At 40.7% G+C, this 26,394-nt stretch overlaps 2 protein-coding genes across 17 annotated transcripts in view; one reads left to right on the top strand and one right to left on the bottom strand.

Moving 5' to 3' along the window:
• The window catches only part of ARHGAP21 (Rho GTPase activating protein 21), a 109,438-nt gene that overhangs the window by 58,865 nt on the left and 24,179 nt on the right, over positions 1 to 26,394 (top strand). For 3 of the 6 annotated variants that reach the window (XM_082193732.1, XM_082193734.1, XM_082193731.1), the window contains exons 4-8: positions 6,433 to 6,525; positions 7,269 to 7,347; positions 8,978 to 9,032; positions 17,353 to 17,382; positions 18,862 to 20,821. In XM_082193732.1, the coding sequence (XP_082049858.1) occupies positions 6,433 to 6,525; positions 7,269 to 7,347; positions 8,978 to 9,032; positions 17,353 to 17,382; positions 18,862 to 20,821 (2,217 nt within the window). Of the gene's footprint in view, positions 1 to 6,432; positions 6,526 to 7,268; positions 7,348 to 8,977; positions 9,033 to 13,686; positions 13,797 to 17,352; positions 17,383 to 18,861; positions 20,822 to 26,394 lie in introns of those variants that run through there. The other 3 variants (XM_082193736.1, XM_082193733.1, XM_082193735.1) reach the window with 3 other exon arrangements.
• Positions 551 to 16,050, bottom strand: LOC309515716 (uncharacterized protein). 11 transcript variants are annotated; one of them, XM_082193822.1, is made up of 8 exons: positions 15,292 to 15,376; positions 14,977 to 15,190; positions 13,468 to 13,556; positions 10,655 to 10,761; positions 6,745 to 6,879; positions 5,474 to 5,636; positions 4,198 to 4,278; positions 551 to 2,875 (listed from the first exon to the last, which is right to left on the bottom strand). In XM_082193822.1, the coding sequence occupies exons 2-6, from the start codon at positions 14,979 to 14,981 to the stop codon at positions 5,625 to 5,627; spliced, it is 348 nt and encodes a 115-aa protein (XP_082049948.1). In that variant the 5' UTR covers positions 14,982 to 15,190; positions 15,292 to 15,376; the 3' UTR covers positions 551 to 2,875; positions 4,198 to 4,278; positions 5,474 to 5,624. The 11 variants fall into 11 exon arrangements, 5 of the variants coding, with proteins under 5 accessions (XP_082049948.1, XP_082049950.1, XP_082049947.1 ...); XM_082193824.1 differs by lacking the exon at positions 14,977 to 15,190 and having other exon boundaries at positions 15,363 to 16,050; XM_082193821.1 differs by lacking the exon at positions 15,292 to 15,376 and having other exon boundaries at positions 14,977 to 15,247.

Below are 26,394 nucleotides of genomic sequence, written 5' to 3'. Positions count from 1 at the left end.
AACATGATCATAACATGTGTCAGTCCAAGAGCCCATCTAGTCCAGTATTGTGTTTCTCATAATGGTCCATGATAGACTTAGGGAAAGTCCATAAGCAGGATACAAGCCCAACAGCCCTTACCTGCTGTTGCTCCCCAGTGACTGGTATTTTAGAGGCGGGCTGCTCATTGATTGAGGAAGTAGCATACAGCCACTGTGCTATGAGCCCCGCAGCATTATCAGGATCAGGCTCGGGTTTGCAGCCCCTGATCCAGGAATAGGAGGAGGAGGAGGAGGAAGAAGAAGAAGCAAAAGGGGCACTGATTTGTGGGAACCAAAGTTGGTGGTGGGGGGGGCTCTTCCCATTGCGTCTTGACTTCAGCTGCTTCTTAAGGTTGAACAGGGATCCTCTTCTGTTCACTTTCTCCATGCATAATTTTTACAGGGGGGGACTGCATCAGCCATTTTGCTGCCCATTTCCCCAATCTGGAGATATGCCTTGCAATCCTTTTCTTTACCATGTCCTGAATAATTGATGCCATCAGCAAACCATTCACGGACAAGTTATTTTTATTAGAATCACAGAGTTGGAAGGGAACAGGGGGAGCATCTAGTCCAACCACCTGCAGTGCAGAAATATGCAGCTTTCCCATACCAGGATCGAACCTGTAGCCCTGGCGTGATCATCAGCACCACTCTCTGACCAGCTGAGCTATCTAGGCTTAAAAGCACTCTTCCCAATACAGACTTATTTGTGTTGGGTTCCACTTTTTATTGGTCCTCATCCATTCAGTTATCGATTCTAGACATTCCCTCACCTTTCCTGAGTCAGAGGTAAAAGAGATTATTAAGTTGGCCTCTGCTGCTCTGTGGCTAAAGGGCACAATGCTGAACAAAGAGATCCTTGGCTCTAGTGCTGCCATTTCAGGGCATTTTGTAAAACCGGCTTTGTCCACATAGCACTGCTTTCCTGTAATAATTTTAATCTTTACCTGCTTTCCTGTAATAATTTCACTGCTGTGTTGATCTGAAACCTCTCACAGTTAACGTCAGTCGGAAGATTTTATCTGATGGTCCTGATGTCACTGTCTTGGCAGTTGTTTTATTGAAAGAAATTTAATAATGTGGAATCAGTATTTTGAAGGCATTAGTTCTGATATTTAATTTCCTGCCTGTCTGCAAAGAAGCAGTCGCTGCTTAAGGCGGGTCAGTTTTTCTTTTCTTTTCTTAAATGTATGTATGTCAGAACAACTATAGTAACAATTTAATATGACTGGTGGGAAAGCACACATGTGGTAAGGAAACACAGCTAGAGGCTTTGATGATCTATTTCATTTTAGTTGTTGAAGTAATGTACAAATGCAGCTCTCCTGAATTCAAGCTGTGCCTGGAATAACTGAGGGCTGCGCTTACCCTGAATGACATTTAAGTCAATGGGGAAGCAAATAGTTATGTATATTTTTTTGGGGGGGGGGAGAAAAATGACTGAATAAAACCTTCCTCAAAGATTTAACATATCACAAAATTGTACAAGGTATATGATAATGGTTTCATTCCATTTCAAATTATTATCCGTTAATTTTTAGTACATTATTTTAAAAATGCTTTTATGGGATTGTTGTAAACTTTGTAGCTAGGTATTAAGTTGCATAGGTTAGATGAAGCATCCTCTTTTATGACATTAAGGAGTGAATCAATTGTGGGGGTTTTATCTAAAATTTAAGAAGGCAGATCCATTAGATCACACATTTTAATCATAATGAAGGCTAGTAATAATGTGTTAAAATAAACTTCAAATTCTCAGAGATGGATACATTTCATATATTTATGATGAACTGAGTTATACTTTTGCTCTCGTCTTAACAGATAAATGGTTCGTGTACAAGTTGCTGTGGCTTAATCATTTTGAGAACCTAAGAAATACATAGTTTTTCCACTTAAGTAGAAGAGATTCATCTTACCTAGTAGTGTGCTAACTGTAGATAATCCCCGCAAGATATTTTTGGCACTTATCGCTCAGTGTTCTGATACTCTTGTTCCTTCCAATTTGCCTTCTGATTTTTGTGTGGCGGTATCCATAGCAACTACCATCATTTCAATTTCCTCTTTTCCCCTCTATTGGTGAACACTACTCATGCCATGTGAACTGCTAAGTCTCATCTTTGCTGCTTCTCTAGTCAATCTGTGTGTTTTTTACAGAATACATTGGAGCTGCTCCATTTTCTTGAAGAGCAAACCATTAAATTAACTGTCTAATTGCAATTTTTTTCTGCACAATGAGGCACCTGGGTATACAATATTGTAGATGCCCTAGAGTTTGTATGAAAGGCTTGTACATACTATTTTTTTTATTCTGTCCAGACTAGGATTAAGTCTCTTTTATGTCCACTTACTAATCTTTAGCTGGTGTAACAGTGTATATTTCCAGTAAAACCATAGGCTGAATGCCTATTTATTTCAGATATACGAGATAGGAGGAACTCGGGCTAGTATCATGTCATATGAAAGGCAGAAGCTGCTCCCCTCTGGCATATTCTGCTCATTTTATTCATTTAGAATTTTCCCACCTGAAGTCGTTGTTCCAGAAATACTTGAAGGGGAAAAGAGAGAAAGAGACAGACATCATATCATTGATATGCATTACCATTTCAAAAATTAACACTATAAAAGTACAATATAGACATAGTTAACAAAGAGGTGGTTGCTTTCTGGCATCACATACGGGGCCTTCTCACCTGACAGATTTGGGGGTATCTATGAAGATACCACTGGGGAAGGAGTCATAATGTTAAGAATGGTTGAACACATTGGAAGGCACACCCACCTAAGGGGCCCACTGTGGATCTTCCAGGGACCCCAGGCGACCACTTCCATCTTGCTGTTGCTGCTTATTCACCTGCAAGCGATGACAAGAGCAAAGTGAGAAGGCGCATCGGTTTCCACTCTTCTTGCCCTCTTGATGGTTCTGCATTTGCAACAAATTAGTGTATGGCACAATATGACATAGCAGCTGTGGTACCTGCCTCTGGGTAGCTATGTGGCTTTTTTCCCAGAGAGGGGAAGACAAGCAAACAGGCAACAGTAACGTCAAGGAAGAGGTCCAACCGCAAACATGTTTTCCAGTGCCCCCAAATCTGGAACTGACACAGGTTGCTATAACTCTTAACTTGATGCACGTGGGACTTTTTGACTTGTTTATATACCATACCCTGCAAGCGTTCATTTATTTCTTTATGGAATGTCTAAACCACCCTGCATCAAAATAGATTCCAGGGTGGTGTGCAATTAGTTGAAAACAAATATCATAATGTGGAGTTTCAGAAATGTCATCACTGCCTCCCTTCCTTTGCAGTAAAAGTCTTTCATGTTGAGGTCTTTCTAAACAGTCTGGAATCATTTTCATTTTCTGCATGCTTTCCACCCTATTACTTCATAGCTATAATTACACACGCAAACACACAAACACACACAAACACAGAGAGGGAGGGAGATCTGTTGAATAAAGTACCAAATCAGAGTCATTCAAGGACTGGGACCAGGGATGCGCTTCTGTTTTCTCTCCCTATTTCTTTTTCATAAATAACAGTTAAGCTGTTAGATGTAAGCTTTGTGGAATACTGGCCCCCGGCTTTCTAGATTGAAGGACATAACAATTGATGGAAGTCAGTAGACCCAGTAGAGCAGATACTCCTTCATCGAACATTTGGCAGAAAAGTTATTCTTGTTGATGCTTTTCTCTTTCAGTAATGGTAACTAATCAGAGAGATTTCTGCTGTCTCAGTTGCATTAATGACTTCCTTTCAGTGCTGGTGCTACCTGTGCAAAGTGAAGATTCTTCTCTCAGGCAGCAGACACGGGGGACAGTGACAGCAGCTCCTCAGCTATTCCTCCGGAGCCCCTTGGCCATACCCTTCTGTTGCAAAGCTGCGTGGGCCATGGTGCTTGCTCGCCCTCTCCATAACCACCCTACTGTCCTCAAGTGTAGTGGAGGACCCTACCCATTGCTTGAATTATGTGTTTGCTTTATAAATGAAAGTGCATCTTTTTTTAATGAAGTCCACTGAAAAAGGAAATTTCCAGAATGTTAAGCCAACACGGTCTTATTAACTGAGCATTATTGCATGGCTCTTTAGGAAAAGAGGTCATTATTTCAAACCTTTGCAGATGCTACTATGTATCTTGCATAAGCTTGGTTGTAAATAAACAAGTCTGAATTACCGATATTTAAACTTCTCCAGATCCTTCTCTTGGGTTAATTCCTCTAGTTACATTGTTGTTCCTTGTTCTGCTCTTCATATCCTGTGCTCAAAAACAATATCCAGAAGCATTGACATTCACAACAACAGAAAATCCCTTCTAACAAGCAGTTGTTAAACTCTTATACAGTGGTGCCTCGCAAGACGAAAAGAATCCGTTCTGTGATTCTCTTCGTCTAGCGGTTTTTTCATCTTGCGAAGCAAGCCCATTGAAGGATTAGCGGATTAGCGGCTTTTAGCGGCTTATCTGCTGATCGGATCAGCTGATAAGCGGCTTAGCGGCTTAGAAAAAAGGGGGGGAGGAAAAAACCCCGCAGGAACTCGCAAGACATTGTCGTCTTGCGAAGCAAGCCCATAGGAAATTTGTTTTGCGTAGCACCTCCAAAATGGAAAACTCTTTCGTCTAGCGAGTTTTCCGTCTTGCGAGGCATTCGTCTTGCAGGGCACCACTGTATTTGCTAGTTGGGTACTTCACCACCTGAGATGATCTTCATAGTTTCCCACTGGTATATCACTTCTTAGAACAGGGTGTGGAGAAAGTGGATACAAATAAGTTTTATAACCCAGCTCATAATTCTTTAACTTGGAGTCATGAAATTGATTGACGTAGTTAGGACTGGTAGGAGAAAGCGCTTCATGCAAGACATAATTAAGTTATTTGATTGACTGCCCATGTTATGATGGGTGTTGACTAGCTTAGGTGGCTTTTGAAGTGACTAGACAAATTCATAAGGATAGCTCAGTCACAATGATGATTAGCCATGATATCAGGCTCAGAGACCATTTGCCACTGAATTCCAGTTGCTGGTGAACAACCCCGGGAGGAGGTCTTCATCCTGCTTCTAAGCTTCCTGGAAGCAACTGGTGGACTGTTCTAGAGAGCAGGATAGTCTGATCTAGCTGGACTCTTACTTTCTTAATCATATTCACTTGGGTCAGCTTCCCCAGACTACGTGGATACTGTAGCTTTTTATTTACTCTTATTTCTCCCATAGAACACCTCAAAAGATCTACCTTGCCATTCCATTCTGTTGTTCTATTGTGCATTGTTCTTTCTTAGTGGTTTTGGTTGGTGTGGTTTTTTTAAGTGCAAGGAAGATAAACAGCAGGCTTTGATATAATTTTGGAATTCATCTTGCTGTTCAGCAGGTTCCATCAGAAAATGTTAACATTTTCATAGAAAATATTAATGAATAAACTCAGCCTGGTGTACTTCAGTAATATTAAATAATACTTACCATTTCTATATCACTTTCATAGTGTTCAAAGCATTTCTCATGTGTCAGGAAAATTTACAGCAGCACTGAAAGACAGGCCAGTATCATTATCTCCATGTTGTAGATGAGGAGTTGGGAGGAAAGGCAGCATAGTGAGTTTGAGGCAGAGGACTCAGCTATACAGCTGCAAAGAAAACGTTTTAAATGTGTTGTAAAGTGCAGTATACAAATGTGGCATTAGATGGTGACAGTGAGCTATGCCAAATTCAATGTATTTTTCAAAACGTTTCTTGGGTGGCCACTGTAGCAACAGGATACTGGAACAGATGGACCTTTGGCCTGATTCTTATGGTCTTATGGACACTTTTTCCACATTGGCCCTGTGAGCTTTAATGTGCAAAGATTTTGAACCTCTTCAAATTAGTTTTGCCAGAAATATTACATATAAACATCCCAATGTAATTGGCTCTTGATATCATTGGCTCTTGAGTCTGCAAAGTTTTGGCAGTTTTCGGAATATTGGCTATTATGTTTGTAAATATGATTTCACTATGTATAGTCACGAGATCCCATTAGAATAGATGAGGTATGAATGGCGATGAAAGATAGTACACACAATACAGTTGTGAAAAATAAAGTTTCTTGTGCCTACAGCTATTCCCAGAGCTATTTTTCTAGAAAAAGAAGTGCCCAAACTCACCTCCCTCGCTTTCTTATAATGGCAGTGGCACCCTCCTGAGTTCTGGCGGGGGGGGGGGGAGCCCTAGCTCTACTAATGGTTTTTACAAAGACGGCTCAAATATTTTCCATGTATCTGTAAAATGTGTCATGTTCTCTTGCTTTAAACAGAGCAGATGCTAATTCTCTGATTGTCAGATGAATTAAAATCATTTGAATCCTATTATTTAATATAAAGAAGAATGAGGTATAATTAATCTTTCCAATCTCTCGTAATGACTGTATTTCTAATTTTCTTTTAGGGAAGCCACGAAACAGATTGGAGCCGATGGACACCATATTTGTTAAGCAGGTTAAAGAAGGAGGGCCTGCTTTTGAAGCGGGATTATGCACAGGTAACCGTTACCTTACCTAGACATATCTGATTGGCTGGGCTGGTGTGATGTCATGAGTGTTCCAACTTCCAAGGAAGTTGTCAGAGTGTGTGTCTATGTAAGGAAACAAAATTTTTAATTAGTTGGGAGTTTCAACCCATTCAGCTATCACTGAAAGGTTTGGGATTCGGTTGTCATTATGGAAGGAAGATGTTATGTGCTGAATCCAGACCTGATTACCTGTGGGTGGGACTCCATCCATGGGATGCTCTGCTGAAGGCAGTAGGATGGTGTGGTTTTTGCTGATCCTTTCTGCAGTCCCCTGTAAAGATGCTCCAGAGCACGAGGGGCCAGTGTGGGAGGTGACACTGTGGTCTGCAGGGGGCACAGGAAATCAGTAAGAATCACTCCTCCAGTGGGAACCTCTGCTGAATCTCAGTCCCTTCCAAAGATAAGTTTGGCTCCAGCCCATAGGGTTTAGAAAGTCATAAATGGTTCACATATTATTAGAAAAAGATGGAAAGAGTGTCATTTGTGCTTTCCCTGCTCCTCTTATTACATGTAAAGCAGGGCTTATGAATGCATGAAGTTCCTAATTAAACTTCTGGATTTCATTCTTCGGGATTATTTGTAAGTCACACATCTGAAATATTTCTGCTTTGTTTTTCTTTGTAATACTTGAACGGGTTCTCAGCTTCCGTTAATGAAGAAAACAGTGGTCTGGATATATCTCCTTTTTTCTGTGTATTTTTTTTCCCCTGCAGGTGACAGAATTATAAAAGTGAATGGGGAAAGTGTTATAGGGAAGACATATTCTCAAGTAATTGCTTTAATTCAAAACACGTAAGTATGGGTGTCTGTAATCTGCATAATTTTAAATTCCATGTAGTTTGTTTTGAGAAAGGTGATTGGTGCGTGGTTTGTCTGTTTTTACCAAGATAATCAGAATCATAGAATGAGTAAAAGAAATCCAGTTCAACTCATTCCGCAATGTAGGATTGGCCAGCCTTTGATAGAACCAGCAGGGCCTTCCATCAGCTGCACAAAGATTGAGGTGATCTCTGATGATTTTCCATCCCCTTGTAGCTCCTGCACCCCCAAAACTTAAGTGGCACATTGTGGGAGGTGGCACAGAAACTGCATGGAAGAGGGAGACTCTCAGAAGTTCACCACAATCCGTGTTCTACTGACCAAAGCTTTCTGAGATGAAACACCTTCCATCAGCAGAGGGACACCAATTGGAATACAACCCATTGAAAGTGTAGGGATGTGCTGTGGATAATGTCATTGTGAAGTTTTTTATTCTTTTGATACTGAGCCAACTTTGACTGAGCAGCAGATGTAAAAGTAAAAGCAATTAATTCATAGGACTGCACCTCATATTATGTTCAATCTTTCATATACATTCTGTGGGTGACATTTCATATGACCATACTGCAGGAAGATAAAGCTTGTTAAGAAAATGGCTTATAACATTTCCATAAAGGCTTGACATTGATGGTATTATTCCATGAGCAGTTTAGAATGTTTAACAATTATTTAGGAAAAGTTATTTTATTAGCAGCTTTTTGGTGGTGATGGGAAATTGAATCTAATACTGTATTTGTTTCTGAGAATGTTTTGCTGATAAATATCTGTACCTGACATACACAGGGGCTGTGTCTGAACATCACACTAAACCAGTGGGATAAGAACAAGCTGCAGCAAGCCTTGGGCTTGTACGCTTCCCCACAACCACTGATGAAGAGCAGTTTGGAAGTTTTTGCTTCCATTTTCTGTTAACCACAGTTTATCATGATATCTGAATCTGGACAAACTATGGATTATAAAACATGCCAACTTCAAACCATAGATTATGAAAACAGCTTGTTTAACTGGAACCTTAGTTGACATTAATCATATTTTGGATTCAGATGGCACACTAAACTGTGGTTAACCAAAATTGGAAGCAAAAGTTCCCAGTTTCCTCCTTGCAGCCATACCAGCAACATCTGGAGAACCAATGTTAGCTCCTTGCCCCATATGTAAAAAATAATCTACATGGATAATCAATCTCTATGTAGGATAAAAGTGTCCGTATTGTTAGGGGTGCAAGTGTATTTTCTCATAGTGAGTACATGAATAAGACAGGCTCTGTGCATATCAGCTACTTGATCTGTGTGCTTTTGATTCTAAAAACACCTGTGCCGCACATTATAAGTGGCAACTGACGTGTGTTTTTTCCTGCATAGAAAATTTTAATTTTCTTAAAGGGAAGCAGTCATGAATTTGAGGCATAATTTCATGGAGAACAACAATCCATGGGAGTAAAGAGGAAAGCGAGCATTATATTCAGTGCTGGTTGTTGAGAAAGAGTGACTACTGAGATAATCAATGTATCTCTTTATATGTTAGCCAGCAATTAAATTTCCTATCAATAGTGCAGTATTTTATTTTTTATTAATATACCAATATGTTTCCTCCTCTCTCACAGTGACAGCATGCTAGAACTTAGTGTGATGCCAAAAGATGAAGACATCCTTCAGCTGGTAAGTCATACTTCTGAAATAGAAACTAAAGTAAGATGGCCGTAAGCACCCCAGAAAACTTTTGGCTCTTTAACCAGGCTCTTGAGTAAGCTGAATTGCTGAATAATGCTGCTACTATAGTTGTAATGTCCATGCCTTCTTTTCTTAATTTGCTGTTTCATTAGTTCTAGAAACACACAGGGTAAAGAATAAGCATACAGTCATACATTGGTTCTCAAATGGAATCTGTTCCGGAAGTCCGTTCAATTTCCGAAAACATTCGAAAACCAAGGCGCGGCTTCCGATTGGCTGCAGGAGCTTCCTGCACTCAATTGGAAGCCGTGGAAGCAGCGTCGGATGTTTGGGTTCCAAAGAAAGTTTGCAAACTGGAACACTCACTTCCGGGTTTGCGGCATTCGGAAGGCAAAACGTACGAGTATCAGGATACAACTGTATATGAAACTGTATATGAAATGAAAATGTGGGGACGGGGAGCCTTCCTACCCTTTGAATTCTTGAAGGAACATATACCACGAACCACTGAAATGAAGTAAATAATAATAATATTTTTTATCTATACCCCACCCTCCCCAGCTAAGGCATGGCAATGAATAAAATCTAAAGCCATGCTCTGAGCTGAGTTGAAGGTGGAAATACCTGTGATGATAATCTTCAGCAAAAATGGGTGCACAAAGGCCAGTAATGAATGAGCTGTTATTCAAGCAAGAAATTAAGGCTCATTTTAAAAGTTGGACTGAAGGAACTCAGTCAGGTCCCTCTTTACTCTGTAAAAAACAAAATTTTGATTTTGTTTTGTTTTCTGTCAGGTAAGCATCCACTTGAAAGTTGGATACAAGTTTCATTGCTTTCACTGGGACTTTGTTAAAAGGAAGGGCCAATTGTCATTCTCTTAATGGAGAATGTGTGCATTCAAACCCACCTCTGATTGGCTTCAATTTTTCAGGAATTCATACAAGCAGAGGTACATAGAGACCTCTTCCTTCATCACATGTTCCTAGCAAGGAGAGAGCTAATTGCAGCCACTCTTCCTTGCCTTTGCAGCAGTGTGAATTCATTTTGGATTAAAGTAGTTCACTGTGCTAGCTCTATTTCTTGTTAATTCGAACTAAAATTATTATGGCCTTTTCAGTGAAGCAGGACTTCAGTATACTGTGTTAACTGGTTTCAACCACAGAGAACAAGTGCAATGGGGGGGGGGGAGAAATGAGATTACTTTGGCTCTTAAATTAGGAGGAGGCATCATATGCTTTAAATTTGAATGCTTTAAATGTTGACCCAAAGAGCTAGAACTGGACCAAGTTATAGGTAGTAAACACCAGGTTTTACTGCAGAAATGTTTGGTTTGTGTATTAAATTTCTTATATAACCTTTTTTTAAAACAAGACTCAAGGCATCTTACAACAGGTTCTGGTATACCATATTTTTCCGTGTATAAGACACCCCCTATTTTTGGGGACTCCAAAATAAGAAAACACCCCTCAGCACTACCCGTGTATAAGACGAGCCCCAATTTTAAACCTAATTTTTTGGTAAAAAAAAAACCCTAGTCTTATACACGGAAAAATACAGTACTTTGAAATTAAAAACAAAAGCAATGTAACAACTAAGGAAATAAAGGTTACCTCATAATGCAAGAGGACTCTTATCGAAATGTAGGATAGATGTTGGGACATTTTAAGTGGACTTTTTTCATAGGATAGCATTTCAAGCATAAAATCTTGTAGAAAGTCTGTTTTAACAGAACACATGAAACATTTACAGTAAACCCAAATTGAGCATTTAAAAGGGAGGAGAGGGGCTAATAATGCTTCTCCTTAATTATCAAACTGCAAGTAAATGGCCTGTATAGGGCCCAGCCATACAGCTAGAAGCTGCCAGGAAAAACCGCAGTAGTTCTTTTCCTTGTTAAGGCATCCATTACTCAGAAGCAATCCCTCCTCTTTATTAAATGCTAGTGAAAATGGATGTTAATATGATTTAGTTGAGGCTCTTATTGTGTGTCTTGTGTACATCTGGTAACATGCATTTCCCTTTATACGCTTTAATAGCTCTACACTTAGGCTTGCTACCTGAAGTGTAAATCAATCCTCAGAGTGAATCTATGTTTTATCTGTAATAAAGGGGATGATTTATTTATTTATAGAACTATTACATTTTGTTTAGTAACTTTGTTAGATGCCTCTTCTAAACCAGGGCTCAAGGTGTCCTACAGTTCACTGTAAAAAAAGAATGTGGAAGAACTCTGGGTATATTTTAAGACATGGTGGTGAAATAGAAAGCAAGGTGGACATGTACAAAAATATTTAATAGACAGGAAAGAAATGATACATTTTAAACTGTTTTAAAAAGTTAATAACCATCCAGGTTTGTTGAAGAACACTTGTTGCCTGCAAAACTGATAGATGCTTTCACATCACCTTGCTGAAAGTGATATTGTTTGGATTTAAGGTTTCATTTCAGCAAATTAAAGGCACATCTTAGCATTTGTGGTTTTAAAATAAAGTGCTGAAAACATGACCCTAAGGGCTATTTCCAATATACAGTGGCACCAGTCTGGCCTCTTTGAGTAACATAGGTATTATTGTGGGGATTTTCAAAACCAATGGAAATTACTTTACTTTTAAAGATGACTCTGCTCAGTTTTTATGTGTCTTACCAAGACTAAAGTCATTCTCAAAACAGTAGAAAAACTGTGTCTTATCTTTTGCTGAAATAAACTGTTGCAACAAAATGAAGAAAGGGGAAACAGTTTGTTGAATGCATTCTTCTATGTCACGGTCACCACTCTTTTATTGACTTTAAAGAATATGAAGTGGAAGGAAAGGATTTTCCCTTTGCTAGACACACTATGGTTGTGCCCATTATTAAATGAATGGATTCTCATTTCTCAGTTAGGTTACTTGGTTTTCCTAGATCACAGAGGAACATCTATGCTACATTCCTATTCCTTTAAAATACCGTATTTTTCGCTGTATAGGACGCATTTTCCCCCTCCAAAAATGAAGGGGAAATGTTTGTGCGTCCTATGGAGCGAATGCAGGCTTTCGCTGAAGCCTGGAGAGTGAGAAGGGTCTGTGCGCACCCCCCCCCCGCCAGCCCCAAAGAGCATATCGAAAGGAACCCAAAGCCTCCAGAGCCTTGCAGTGGGCTGCACATTTTGGGGGGTAGTTTAGCACAGGAGGAATTTGAGCTGGGCAGCAGTTTCATTACTTATTCAAAGTGTTTTACCTAGAAATTGTTCCATATGCCTGCTATTGTCATTCCTGAGAGAACCAGTTAGGGAAACTTTGTGCACTCTTGCGAATACATGGTTGCTCTGAGGTAATTGGGATAGCTGTTTCCTCACATGTAGAAGGCTTCAGGTGAACGCACCTTGAACGCACAGAACGCACCTTGTTTTAGAGGGGGAGAACAAGAAATCCCCCCCCCCCTGTTCTCTCCCTCCTATGGGAGTCCAATAGAGCGAAAAATACGGTACATATTGCAGACTCTGCTGGAAGAGAATTGTACCTTTGGCAGATAATAGGCGTTCTGGGTTGAGAGTCCAATTCATATGTTAAAGGTGTGGCATTTCTGCCAATTCACTGATTGCTTTAGGGAAGAATACGCCATCATTCCATGAATTCATGATGTATTCACATGTAAGGCTAAATCATGGTGTAAATCAAAGACAAGCTGCAGCAAACCTCAAGCTCATAACCCTCCAGGCCCGACTTCCTCTTCTCTTGTGTGACCAAGAGAGACCAAAAACTTCTATTTTTAACTAACCACAGTTCAGTGGTGTGTTTTAACTGTAACCTGTGGTTAATCTTAGCTTTTTTTTTACAGTTATAATTTGAAGTCGCCTTGTTTTAGTAAACTGTAGTTTGCACTAACCGAAGTTTGTCTGAGTTCAGACATCACAGCAAGCAAGCTATAGTTAGTTAGGGTTGCCATATCTTGAAGGGGGGGGGCGAGGACGGTCCAAGCCTCTTTCCTCACTCCCAAAAAACCTCAGACATTTCCTTTAAAATTTAAACCTACCCCCATATGGGCATTTTGGCCCCCTCAAAAGAGGACATGTCTGGAATTTCCCAGACGTATGGTAACGGTATAGTTAGTCCAAAGCTCCACAGAGGGAAAGGGGAAAGCACATGAGCCAGAGACTTGTCGTCTAAACACTCATGGTTTAATTAGTGTTATGTGCAAACAAGACTATAGTAAGAAATAGTTCCCTAGAAGACGACCTCCCTAGCTCTTATTCCCTTCTGAAGCTTTCTATGCAAGCTTTGGATAATTTAAAGTGGATGGCATGTGTTAATCAAGAGGTTTTCATTTATAAAGTCTTAGCGCAGGATCACAGTACCTCAAGGACTGCCTCTCCAAAATGAGCCAAACCAGACCCTGCAATAATAACCTGTTGAATCTCTTCATCCAGATTAGGTGGTCTTCACACCTCCATCTTGTTTGGATTTCATTTTAGTTTGTTCACTTTCATTTGTATCGAACTGCCTCCAGACACTTGTGCAAGATTTCCACCGCTTCCTTGAAATAAGCAGATGGAAATGTGAGATAGAGTTGTGTGTCATCTGCCTGCCGATGTCAGTAACCCAAATCTCTGGATGATTCCTCATCCGCCAGCAGTTTCCTGTTGTTGTTTTTCAAATGGGAATAGAATAGAACTTTGGGGCAACTGTATAAACCAAAGCTCAAAAGCCAGGAAAAAACCTGAGTCTCTCCAGACCCAATCTAGCAAGACATCCCAGAAGAAAACCATGGTTAATGGTACTGTAAGCCGCTGAGAGGTCCATGAGAATCAATAGGTCTCAATCTCCTTATCCATTCCCCAGTGTAAATAATCCACCAGGGCGATCTTGTGTGGAGACAGAATACTTTTCGAGAAGAGATTCAGATTAACTCCCAGGCATTTCTTGAAGACCCTTTATACTAGCTGGCCTATTCAGTTTAAATTTTCTGCGAATTAGGCAGTCATTTTAATGATTGTTTTGTATATTTTTCGTGGTACGCTTATGTTTTGTTTCATTTGTATACATTGTTGCATACCGCTTTGGTGTTTTACATGAGATGGGGGTATATCAATGCTTTTATAAATAAATAAAAGCCAGATTGGAAACAGACCTAAATCATCTGTTTCCTCCGGCGCTCCTTAAGGCCATTTACTACTCTTATCATCCTACTAAAAAAAATAAATTAAATTGAAATGATGCATTAGATACTGTGTGATAATTATCAAGGATAGTTGGAAGTGCAAATTTGATTTTTTCAGTAAAGGCCTTAGAACTGCCTTTTTTTCGAGACGGTGTGAACTTCCCCTTCCCATCGGTAAAGCATTCAGTACCTATGAGGTTTGGGGTGGCAAGTCCATTACTGCCAGTCAAGAAGGGCAAGGATCCTGAGAGCAAGCCCTAGGCCTCAAACCTTCAGATTGCACAAATGGAAAGGCCTACTAGGCCTATAACCCGTGTACAATTATTTCTTTCCGTTACCAGTGTTTTGAGGCTGGGTGCCTTGAAAGGGACACACCCTGGACGGGTTTCCCCCACCAGTTACTTTGGTTTTTATTTATTTATTCCCTTGTTACTTTGAGGCCTTTCCCCTCCGAGGGTGCGGCCTCCTCAGTTGTGTGTGTTTTAATTGGGTCTTGGCTAGAAGCTTAATTTCCGCAGCTTGTTGCTATGGGGACATGCTACCACAGCTGCTCTTAGAAATCTCCAGGTTTTCTCCTTATCAGGCACGCTCAGAATTTGCTAGCGTCCATTTCAATAAACGGAAGCAGTTGTGACAGTGAATGGCTGTGTGTCTGTCTGTGGATAGGCTTGCGGCCTTCTGTGGTCTGTGAGGATACGTTTGGTCTAAACAGTTACGGGACCATCTACGTTTTTTGTGCTTTGAATTGTGAAGTCATACTGAATAACTTCAGTAGCATATTAGTGTCCATGAAAACCTCATGGCGTAGTGGGGCAGTGTGTCTGGCTATAATCCAGAAGGTTGGTGGTTCGAGCCCACCCAGGGGTGGCTGTGGGCAGGATTCCTGCATTGCAGGGGGTTGGACTAGATGGCCCCCGGGGTCTCTTCCAGCTCTACAATTCTACATATCATTTGGCAGATCCAGAAGCTAGGACGTAGCTGGTTGATTTAGAGGTGTATAAGTCCCGTATCTTCTTATAGCCTCTGTGGCATGATGTGTTTCCCCTGTGCTCCAGATATGAAAATAAATAAATCACAGGTTAGCACTAGTGACATCGGAGAGAGGCAGTACCAGTGGAATGGAGATGTGTAGAATAAGTAAAGGGACATATTTAATCCCCCCTTTTATTTGTTTTAAATTACCTTACACGTGTGGGAGGGTAAGCCCACCTCCAGCCTGACCAGCATGAAGCCAGCAGGGTTTTGGAAGTGGTAGTCACTCAGCTACTTTGCTCCTCATTCGGGATTATGCCATAAATTTGCATCAAAATCAATAACACCAAAGTCATTATTAATTTGTCCAATTGATTTTAGTGGGATCCAAGTTCAGCTGATTTTAATCTGGGTTTGCCTCTCTTGTTAACAGTGTGGAAAGGCTTATGGGTGGCCTTAGCATTGGGCAAACTCAGCTAATTACTTCAGGGACTGGGGCGGCAAATTGGTGCCTCCCAGGCACCCGCACACTTGCTTCAGATGCTGTCACCCGTTTGGCTTTTTCTGGGGTCACTGGAGTGCCCACCCTCTTCATGCCTTGCTCTGACAAAGGGGGTTCCTTCCCCAGTGATGTATTCTGAGTGAGGTTGCCCGTGCTGCTGCCTCTCATTTTTCATGGTGGCTAGAAATTCCTGTTTTAAAAAATTATTAGAAGCATAAGAAAAGCAGCGGCAGGGCAGGTCCTTTCCTGAGCCACCTCACTTAGAATGTCTCATTCTGAGGAGTGAATCCCTTCCACAGTGAGGAAGCATAGGCAAGCTGCCACATTAGCAGCAAAACTTATCAAAAGTGAGGGGGAGAGAAGAGGAGAGGAGGGCTGGAAGCGGCTTTCCCAGGAGGTACTATGCCTTGCACCAGCCTTGGGAAGACTTTACCCTGTGTACCACAGAGGTGGGAAACCTATGGCTCTCCATTGATTGCTGGACTATAGACTCTCCTCAGTCCATGCTGGCTGAGGCTGATGGGAATTGTAGTCCACAGGTTCCCCGCCCCTGCTGTATATTTATTTTATATTAAGCAGTTTTGAACTTGAAGTTGTAAATTGAATATTTTTTTATAAAAAATGCTCTTCGTTGACTTTAAAAATAATGAAAATATATACTAAAATAATTATTTAGAAGAACTATGCTATATTCTGATATACTTTCGAATTTCCTTTCCTTTCATTAATACAAAACTGGTTCATTTCCTATAATTTATCATTTTAGTCATTCCCAGATTATATATATATTCAGGCAGAGTTAATGTGGTGCATTTTTTGTGGTTTTTAAGTAGGGTATCTTGCAAACCTGCAGATTTGGGCTGAGTATATATGCCTAAATTGGACTAGGGAGGCAGTATTGGCATATTTCAGAGTGTGAGCGGATGTGTTGTTTCCTTAGACTGTACCACAGCTTGCTTTTTCATGCGTCTATGTCTGCTTTCCTATTTCCCCCTCCTAATCTGAAAAGTACACGAATGCAGAGTCCCCATTTTCCGTCATGAGAGAGCATGCAAAAATCAGACAGCTGTATTAGCATGCACCTTGCAATTGGAAGCACAGCCTGTCTCTGAAGAAACACCAAAGATATACAAAATGAAAACGATCACATGGGGAGGCTGTTTTTCTCTGAGGATTATTCTGAAATCATCCTTCTAATGTCAGACGTAGAGTATGAAAGCAGCTGCAGTCAGCTGACAGCTTGTGGTTCTGTTCCGATGCAAGTGGGGAAGGGGTGCATGGATTTTAAATGCATAATGAAACCCTTGTTTCGTCATCTGGAAGCAGGGATGGTAGCAGCTCAGGGGAGATGAAAGACCGTTATGTTGCTCTAGTAGAAGGGACGCCTTGTAGCACAACCAGAGGGCTCCGTTTGCAGCAGAAAAGATGCACTGAAGCAACACAGCACAACTGTGTTTTCTTTTTCTGGAAGGCTAGGGAATAAATGCAAGAAGCAGGTAAAAGCCTGAGACAGACATGCTCACAAGGAGGCTGAAGTTATTGTTTATGCTCCACTGCCCTTTACCTCTCTTGGTATCTTCCAGAGAAATCGGTGTAGATGTATTTTTAGCTTGCTGTGTATCCCGCTTCAACATGACCACATAATTCTGTCTTTACACTCATAAGCAGCTTTTACTATGTTTTCCTGTTTTCTGCCAGCTGCAGTTTTCAAAGGATGTCACAGCACTGGTAAGAAATGTACTGTAGCCATTTCTCTGATTTTTGTAAGGCATGTGTTTCTTGGTAGATCTGCAAGATGCTGGACTGTTAAAGCCTGCAAGTTGCTGAAAGCGAGCTAGATCTGCTGGTTAGCTGAATCTCAGTTGTAATATTGATTCTGTTACCTTTTAATGTGTGCCTGTGTTTTTGTTAGTTACTTGGTTTATTTCTTGCCAGTTTGCTTTTAATATTTCGTTTGCACTTAACCAATGCTGTCAGTGATATTTATTGCAGCCGTGTGTTTTAAGTACCTCGCCCTTCTCATCCTCAGCACTTTGCTCTTAGTCTAATGTTTATGGCTGCATTTGGGCTTTTACAACCTGTCTAATGCTAAGGCAGGGCATGTTGATTTGGCTGAATGGAGCATGTTATGATTTAAGCAGGAAATGCTGTAATATGATACCACACCTAAGCTGTGTTAAAAAAAATGTTTGGGAAAGATTTGTGCATCGGCAAGCTGTGTGCTGTCAGCTCTTTTAATTTCATATTGCCACTAAAGGAAGTGATGGCAAAGTCTAAAATAATAGCATTTGTATGTTCCGGGCAGATCTTGCATCATTAGTTGTACGATGGTTTCAGAAATGTCTTGATGCAAGGGAAACATGCAATATGTAAAGCAAATGGTTTCCTTAGGAGTCAGGTTCTTAAAATGCAAGGTAAGATGGAAATTGTGAAGCGCCTAAAGAATATATGGCTTGTGATAGTCTGCATTCCGCTCTAAGGAAGTGCTTATAAATAGCTGCCTGAGCATGTATGTTGGTGGTGTATTTGGGTTAAAAAATGGCACTGCTGTGAGTGGTATGGAATTCATGGAATAAGTAACATGTAAGATTATTTGGAAGGAGGGTGGGCGTTGGCAGCCAACAAAGACATTGCCACTCTCTACTCCCATTAGATATAGTAATTGTACCTTTTAGAAAAGCAATCTGTATTGAATGCAATAGTATTTACATAGGCTATATGTTTTCTCTATGTGGCAAAGAGCTGCACATTTTCTGAGGCTAACAGAATTCCTTATTTAACCTGTCAATTGCTGCATAATTTTAGCTTCCAGCATAAAAAAAGATCAAAAGGAGGAAATTGTGAAGCTGGGTTTGAGGATGTGTATGAACAGAAATACTTGGTTTGGGTTTATGCTTACAAATCTCTGTGTTCTCTTAATCAGCTGCCATTAGTTGCTGGGATTTGCTGTTTGACTTATATAAAACATGCTTAATACTATGTGGAGACTTTCCATTGTATATTTTCATACGCAGGGAGTAATAATGAAGGCATTTGACACTTCTTGTTCTTTGAACAGTTACCTCTAGCAAAGAGCTGTTTCATATGAGAGGTCCTTGCCCTTCAAGGGATTTAGCTGTCTACTGGATTCATTTCCCTGTAACATGGTGATGATTTCACATTCACATTTTTAGTAATTTCATTTCTTTTTGAATCCTCTTTGTATAGGCATATTCCCAAGATGCCTACCTGAAAGGCAATGAAGCTTACAGTGGTAATGCCCGCAACATACCTGAACCACCACCAATATGTTATCCTCGGTTAGCATCTCCACCTTCTGTCAAGGCACAAGATATTGAGAAAGCACCTCCTGACTCTTCACTTGGTAAGCAGCCAGCTAGTAGACCTGTAAGGACATCAGCACAACCAGAAAAGGCCTACAGAATGGAAATACAAGTGCCTCCATCCCCAACAGATATTGCAAAATCTAACACAGCTGTCTGTGTTTGCAACAACGAGACTGTAAGAACTGTTGTTGTGCCTTCCGAGAAGGCTGTAGACTTGTCATCCTGTAGAATAAATCATACTGGTCCATCACATCGGATAGAAGAAGTAAGATACGGTCTTAAGGAACAAACCACTATTAAAACAAAAGCACGAACCACATCACCACCTTCTCCAATGCCCACTGCCATTGTACTTCCTCAGACGCCACTCACAAGGCCAATAGATCCCAATGGAATACCTAGCAAATCTGGAAGCTATGGAGGGCATCCAGAAGGGATCTCAAATACTAGATCTCCTACTCAAAGTGCAGGTTCTCCCTCTGTCACTACCAATCACTACACTTCTCCAAATGCCCACCAAACCATAGACTGGAAAAATTACAAAACCTACAAAGAGTACATTGATAATAGACGTTTGCACATGTATGGCTGCAGAACCATACAGGAAAGGTTAGATAGTTTAAGAGCAGCATCTCAGAACACAACAGATTATAATCAAGTGGTACCAAATCGCAGTGTTTCACAGGTACGACGCAGAAGCACCTCTCATGATAGGGTCCCACAGTCCATTCAGATACGGCAAAGGAGTGTGTCCCAGGAAAGACTTGAAGATCCTATATTGTTGAAGGAGTGGCCAAGGAGTGCCTCTCAAGATGCTCTAACCTCACCATCTATCAGCCCCAGGAATCACAGGACACAGTCTTGGGACTATTTAGGAAAGCAGGGTGAAACATTAGAAAATTTTCACACTGAGAATCTTGTTGCAGATTCAAACAGAGACAGAAAAAAGACTAACAAGTGGACTGGCTTTACTGAGCAAGATGATCGGCGAGGTATTTATGAGAGACCCCGGCAGCATGCATTTCACTTGTCTCTTCGAGGCTCAAATTTTTCTGTGGCTCCGGGTGCTTATGGCTCAGATGGTAGACGAATAAACAGCAGAGCCTCAGGGTCAACCCCACAGTTCCAGAAGGCTCCACCTGATGCAAAATCACTGCAGCCTGCCAGAGATTTGCCAACCTCTGGTGGAACTTCAAAGCCTACAACCGTTTTTCAGGAAAGATCATCTCACTCAATAGCTAGAAGCACAAGAAGCAACTCATTGAAGACTTCTGTACCCTATGCAGCAAAACCGTCGCTTTCCCTTAATCAGAGCCTGGATAGTGTTACTACCGCAGACCAAAGAGAACTAAATCATATGTACAACAGTGGTTTGTTGAATCAACAATCAAGGATACAAGCAAAAAGTGTGCCAGGCCACAAAACAGAAATAGACACAAGTACTCTATCCCCTACTACCTGTTTAGCTTCTGCCAAATTTGTCCCACAGATGAGTGAGCATTTAACTACCTCTGTTAACTTGGATGTCTCTATTAGACAGAAGGTTCAAGAGTTTGAAAAGGAAAATATAAAAGAATCTGAGAGCCAGCCAAGGGATGTTGTAGATGAGGATACAGAAGCAGTTGTCTTGCGAGAAAAGTCTCCTTCTGGCCATCAGACACCACAGCCTTTGCGGCATCAGTCCTACATCTTAGCAGTAAATGATCAAGAGCCAGCCCCGGAGACTACTTGTTGGTTGCCCAATGATGCACGTCGAGAGGTCCATATAAAAATAATAGAAGAAAGGAAAGCTTCCAGCGCCAGCACACCTGGTGATTCCTTGGCATGCATTCCATTCATAGGTGAGCTAAACCATTGGTTTTCATCTCTCTGCTTCTGATACATGGCTTTGGATCTGCCACTTGGTTTTATTATTTTATTTTTTTTAATTATTATGCATCATTCTAGTTAATTTATTTGAGTTTCATAATTTTTGTGGGTATAATCTAGAAAATACAATGTTCAGCTCCAGTATTTCTAGGCCTGTTTCACAGCTGCATGTGTGGGAGCTGTTTTCCTGTAATGTTTTCCAGTGTGACTATAGTGTATGTATGATTATTGCAACTACTTGACTGGGGAAAGATTTTCTCCTGATTGGTACTGCCCCTCCTAGGTATGTGAGCAACCTGTGCCATTAGACTTTTTCCTGGTTCCGATATCCACAGACACATCACAGTTGTGTGCAGAAATGCCATGGGGAAACTGCTCCCATGCAACAGTGTAAGTGATGGGGCCTTAATCCCACTGATGTTAACAGAACATAAACATGCTTAATTTTCTGTGTTGCATCTAATATGTATTTACCTATAACAACAGTAGTAGGCAGTTTTGTGACATGATAAATGCTTAAGAAGTTAATATTTAATTTTAAAAGTTTTGCTATACACCCTCACTGCTACAAGTGATTTTAAAGGTTTATTCTGCAATAATTTGAATGAATCTGTATTGCCATGTGTGGCTCTTCCTTATTTAGCTCAGTCATTGCTGTCAATCTTTTGCAAAGCTTTGTAAAACAGAAACAATTGAATTTGTGTATGTGCACATATCTTTAAAACCCTAGAGTAAAATATAAGGTAATTTGTAAGGATAAAAAGCAGAAATGGGAAAACCAGACAGAATATTAAGAACATAGAGGTCAAGAAGATATTGAAGAATTGTGGTCTGGGAGTAGTGTGTTTGTCGGTTTGCAGCCTTGGAAGCAAGGAAAAGAAGATTGTGCTTGTTATGTAATAAAAGAGGCCCCCATTGAGGAACTGGCAAGTGAAGGTCATAGCAATATGCTGAATAAATTTGAAAGTGGGATTGGTAGGGGTGGGGGTGAAGTACAAGTTGTTGTTGTTGTTGTTGTTGTTGTTGTTGTTATGCACTTGATGTACTGTTAACATTAATCAGGCTTTCAGATGCTTACATGTGTGGTTTTTGAGGCTGTGGTTGTGACACTTATACTTTAACTCAAGTTGTAAGTTGGTTTCCTAAGAATATCTCAATGCACAGGTGTGCTGCAGCATAGGTGCACAGAGAGCTGACAGTAGCTGCTGATACATGTGAAGGTCAGTTAAGTCATGACATTGCTGGAGAGATTAAGAAGAGCAAAGTAGATGGCAATAATTTTTATTAGGGCTGCAGTATTTAATTGATTGGTTAACCTTTCAGTCGTTTAAATAGCTGCCCTAATTAACATTCTTATTCTATTTAATGCAGATCTTTGTAAAACAGCAGGTGCTAATTAGTCTTAAGAGGCATCCCTCCTTCTTTCACATACAAAGCAGGGAATGCCTCTTCTAAGATAATGTCTTATATGATATCCATGCATTGTCTAATAATGCAGTAAGTATACTTATGGCTTCAGAATTATTGGTTTTCCTCACATACATATTTATGAAGATTTTTGGGGGGTGATAACAAACTAAGACCTAAGTCAGTTGATCTCAGTAGATCTGCCTATGACTTAACACTGGTTATCACCCATTTTATAAATTAATAGTAAAATATTTTTAACTTTACTTTAATCACAGTGCAATACCAGGGCAAGGTATAATACAGTGGTACCTCAGGTTACATACACTTCAGGTTACATACGCTTCAGGTTACAGACTCTGCTAACCCAAAAATAGTGGTTCAGGTTAAGAACTTTGCTTCAGGATGAGAACAGAAATCATGCTCTGGCGGCGCGGCGGCAGCAGGAGGCCCCATTAGCTAAAGTGGTGCTTCAGGTTAAGAACAGTTTCAGGTTAAGTACAGACCTCCGGAACAAATTAAGTACTTAACCCGAGGTACCACTGTAGTATAAATTAAAACCAGTCGTAAAGTGAAGCAGGTAAAAGGAGAAGATGAAACTACAGCAGAAGCAACCATAACAATAAAAACCAAAATCTGACCAACTACCCCACCCACAAAGGCCTGGTTAAAAATAGATGGGTTTTCAATTTAATTAATTAAATCAATGAATTAATTCACTTAAACTCACATTGCTAATTGACTAACAGTTCTTTAATTGGTTGACAGACATAATTCATATGCTGTCCTTTCACTGAAGTTCATGGGAGCAATTTTGTCTCAAATACTCAAGTTTCATTGTCAGGCTTTAGTTGCCGCACAGCACCCATGTCCAGCAAGCAGCAGTGAGGGAAATTGTGCAATTTCCCAAATAGACTTAGAAAGCCTATATAATGTTTTTGGACCTACTTGTGGTATATTAATGCCCCGTGAATCTTCTAGATATTTTTGGACTCCAAATTGCATCGGCCTAACCAGCATGGCCCAGTGGTCAGGGACGATGGGAGTTGTGGTCCAGCAATATATGAGGGTGACATGTTAGCCATCCCTGCTTAAGACTGTAGGAGAGGTTATACTGAAAACAGTAGATGGCTGGAATAGCAGTGTGCAGGCATTCAGCTGCTAGATAGCTAATTCCACCCAGTACAGGTTTTCCCCTCAGAGGCAGTAGCCTCTATTCCCCCCCACCATGTGCATCTTATGTCAGCATTATTAATTTCTGCAAAATCGTAGATATGCGAAGAATTAAATATACAGTACAGTAAAGACACAGCACCACATGTCAGTGCTGACCTGACTGCTACTACCAACCCAAACCCCTTTTAGAACTTGCTGTGATGTATTTTATTTCTAAGAGGCCTTAATGAATTATTTAAAAAAAAACTATTTAAAGAATTTTAATAGTTTTCTATAAGTGCTAGTTTAACTTGGCCTGTTTAGTTTCGTTTGGATCCAGGGAGCTACTTAGATGTGCTAAGCCCTTAGACATCCTCAATGGAATCTTTAAAAAAGTTTTCCTTTGGAAAGTAGTTCCCATGCCATAAACTGCTTTTGAGGTTTAGTAGTGATTTGCTTTGTGGCACTGGGGGTAGAGGTGGGCAGGCATATAAATTTAAGAAAGAGAAGCCCAAAGACTCAGGAGTGCATGGAATAAGGAATATGGTTCATTGAATCACAGTCACTTAGTATATAATTGAGACTATCACCTAATTAGGGACGTGGGTGGCACTGTGGATTAAACCACAGAGCCTAGGACTTGCCAATCAGAAGGTCGGTGGTTCGAATCCCCGCGACGGGGTGAGCTCCCGTTGCTCGGTCCCTGCTCCTGCCGACCTAGCAATTTGAAAGCATGTCCAAGTGCAAGTAGATAAATAGGTACCACTATGACGGGAAGGTAAACGGCGTTTCCGTGTGCTGCTCTGGTTCGCCAGAAGCGGCTTAGTCATGCTGGCCACATGACCCGGAAGCTGTCTGCGGACAAACACCGGCTCCCTCGGCCAATAAAGCGAGATGAGTCCCGCAACCCCAGAGTTGGCCACGACTGGACCTAATGGTCAGGGGTCCCTTTACCTTTGTTGTTGTTTAGTCATTTAGTCGTGTCTGACTCTTTGTGACCCCATGGACCAGAGCATGCCAGACACTACTATCTTCCACTGCCTCCCGCAGTTTGGTCAAACCTTTACCTTTACTATCACCTAATTAAATAAATCATAGTTGTTTTAATTGATTATTATTTTTATGTTTATTAAATTTACATACCACCTTTAATCCAAATATGACAGGATGATATACACAAGAATACATAGCATAATAACAAGCAAAACAATAATGCCCCATCTACATATGTATGTACATGAGAAAAAGCAATAGTTCTAAAGAGAAAAAAGTTTATTTTCTTTGTTGTCAGGTGATGCATGAATGGTCACTTCCCATTCTCTCAGATAGAGGAGAAAGTGTAGAAGATGGTGCTTGCCATCTGCAGTTTTCATAAGATAAGCACCATTAAAGAATCTCATTTAAAACATCTGCTGACCCAAATATTTTAATTGATTCATTTGGCCAATGGATTGACTAAATGTTGCAGCCAAACTAATAATAATATGAATAGCAGCTTCTGCATGTACTAAACAATTTGTAAAAATGAACTCAGTAGTGGTTACAGTGCAACAAACAAATTTTGATTGATCAAAAAGTTACAGAATTAGTCCTGATAAATTTCTCAGCACATTTAATTAAAAAAGGTAAAAATCTTTCAGAATTACAGATTCTGTACTGAAAGTGAGAGAAGGTCTCTTGCCTAAGCCTACCCCACATTCATGGCAGATGTGATAATTTGATTCAGGCATTCTGTCATTGCATCTCAGCCCAGCTTTTTAACCACTGTGCTGCTGTTAATGTGTGTGTGTGTCTCACTAGGGATTTCTGAAAAGATGTCAAGAACATATTTAAATGGCTAGTAAGCCAAAAGACAAACCATAGTTTTACCACCGAGTTGTGGCCTCTACGGGGGAAAATGCAATCCCTGTAGCTGAGAGGTAAAATAGGAAATAAGGATTGAAAGATTTAATGTTCTCTTCAAGAGGACCGCTAGTCTAACTAGTACAGTGGTACCTCGGGTTAAGTACTTGATTCGTTCCGGAGGTCCGTTCTTAACCTGAAACTGTTCTTAACCTGAAGCACCACTTTAGCTAATGGGGCCTCCCGCTGCTGCCGTGCTGCCGTAGCATGATTTCTGTTCTCATCCTGAAGCAAAGTTCTTAACCCAAGGTAGTATTTCTGGGTTAGCGGAGCCTGTAACCTGAAGCGTATGTAACCCAAGGTACCACTGTATGCGCTTTGGAAAGGTGGCAGTAGCTTGGCATTGTGGTTTCATCGTACAAATGTGGAGCTCTTTTACTTCCAATTACAGTGGTGCCTCGCAAGACGAAATTAATTCGTTCCGTGAGTTTTTTCGTCTAGCGAATTTTTCGTCTTGCGAAGCACGGTGTCGGGAAAGTTTTGGAAAAGCTTCAAAAATCACCAAAGTCTTTAAAAACCTCAAAAAAGGCTCCTCGAAGTCAAGTCGCAACTGTATTAACGGTGTTAAGAAAAAGGAAACAAACTGTAGTAATATCACTGCAGATCCAAATTGGGGAAACAACTTGACTCCTTTATGAGGCAAACCGCAAACTTCATTTAGAGTTTGGGTTTGGCTCGTAATGGATTAAACAAATGTTAAAGAGTTCTTCTGGCAGCACCACTCTCTTTTCTTTCTCTAAAGATCTAGTGGCTGGTTGTAGGCACTCCATCAGATCCTCCCATCATCCTTGGTGCAAGGATTCATGGGGAGAAGTAGTTCCCATGGATTCATAAAATATTCCAAGAACAGCTGCAGGAAAAATTCCATCTTAGGGAAGCAAGGTTTTAAAATTTGGGTGGTTGAAGTTTTTAGCCCAGAAGAAACCCCAAAGTGGCTTTGGGGTGAGAGATCAGTAGAGGTTGCTCATTCCCCTCCCTTTAAGTCCAAATCCAATTGGAACTCTAGAGTGCCTTAGAATCAGGTGGTAAACACAGCTTGCCCCTGCCATCTACGTAGTCCAAGACATGTCTCCACGATGTC

Source organism: Podarcis vaucheri (assembly GCF_965113315.1).
Source record: "Podarcis vaucheri genome assembly, chromosome: 12".
Classification (NCBI taxonomy): Eukaryota; Metazoa; Chordata; class Lepidosauria; order Squamata; family Lacertidae; genus Podarcis; species Podarcis vaucheri.
Note: the sequence above shows the minus strand (reverse complement) of the source record. Positions and strands in the feature narration are given on the sequence as shown.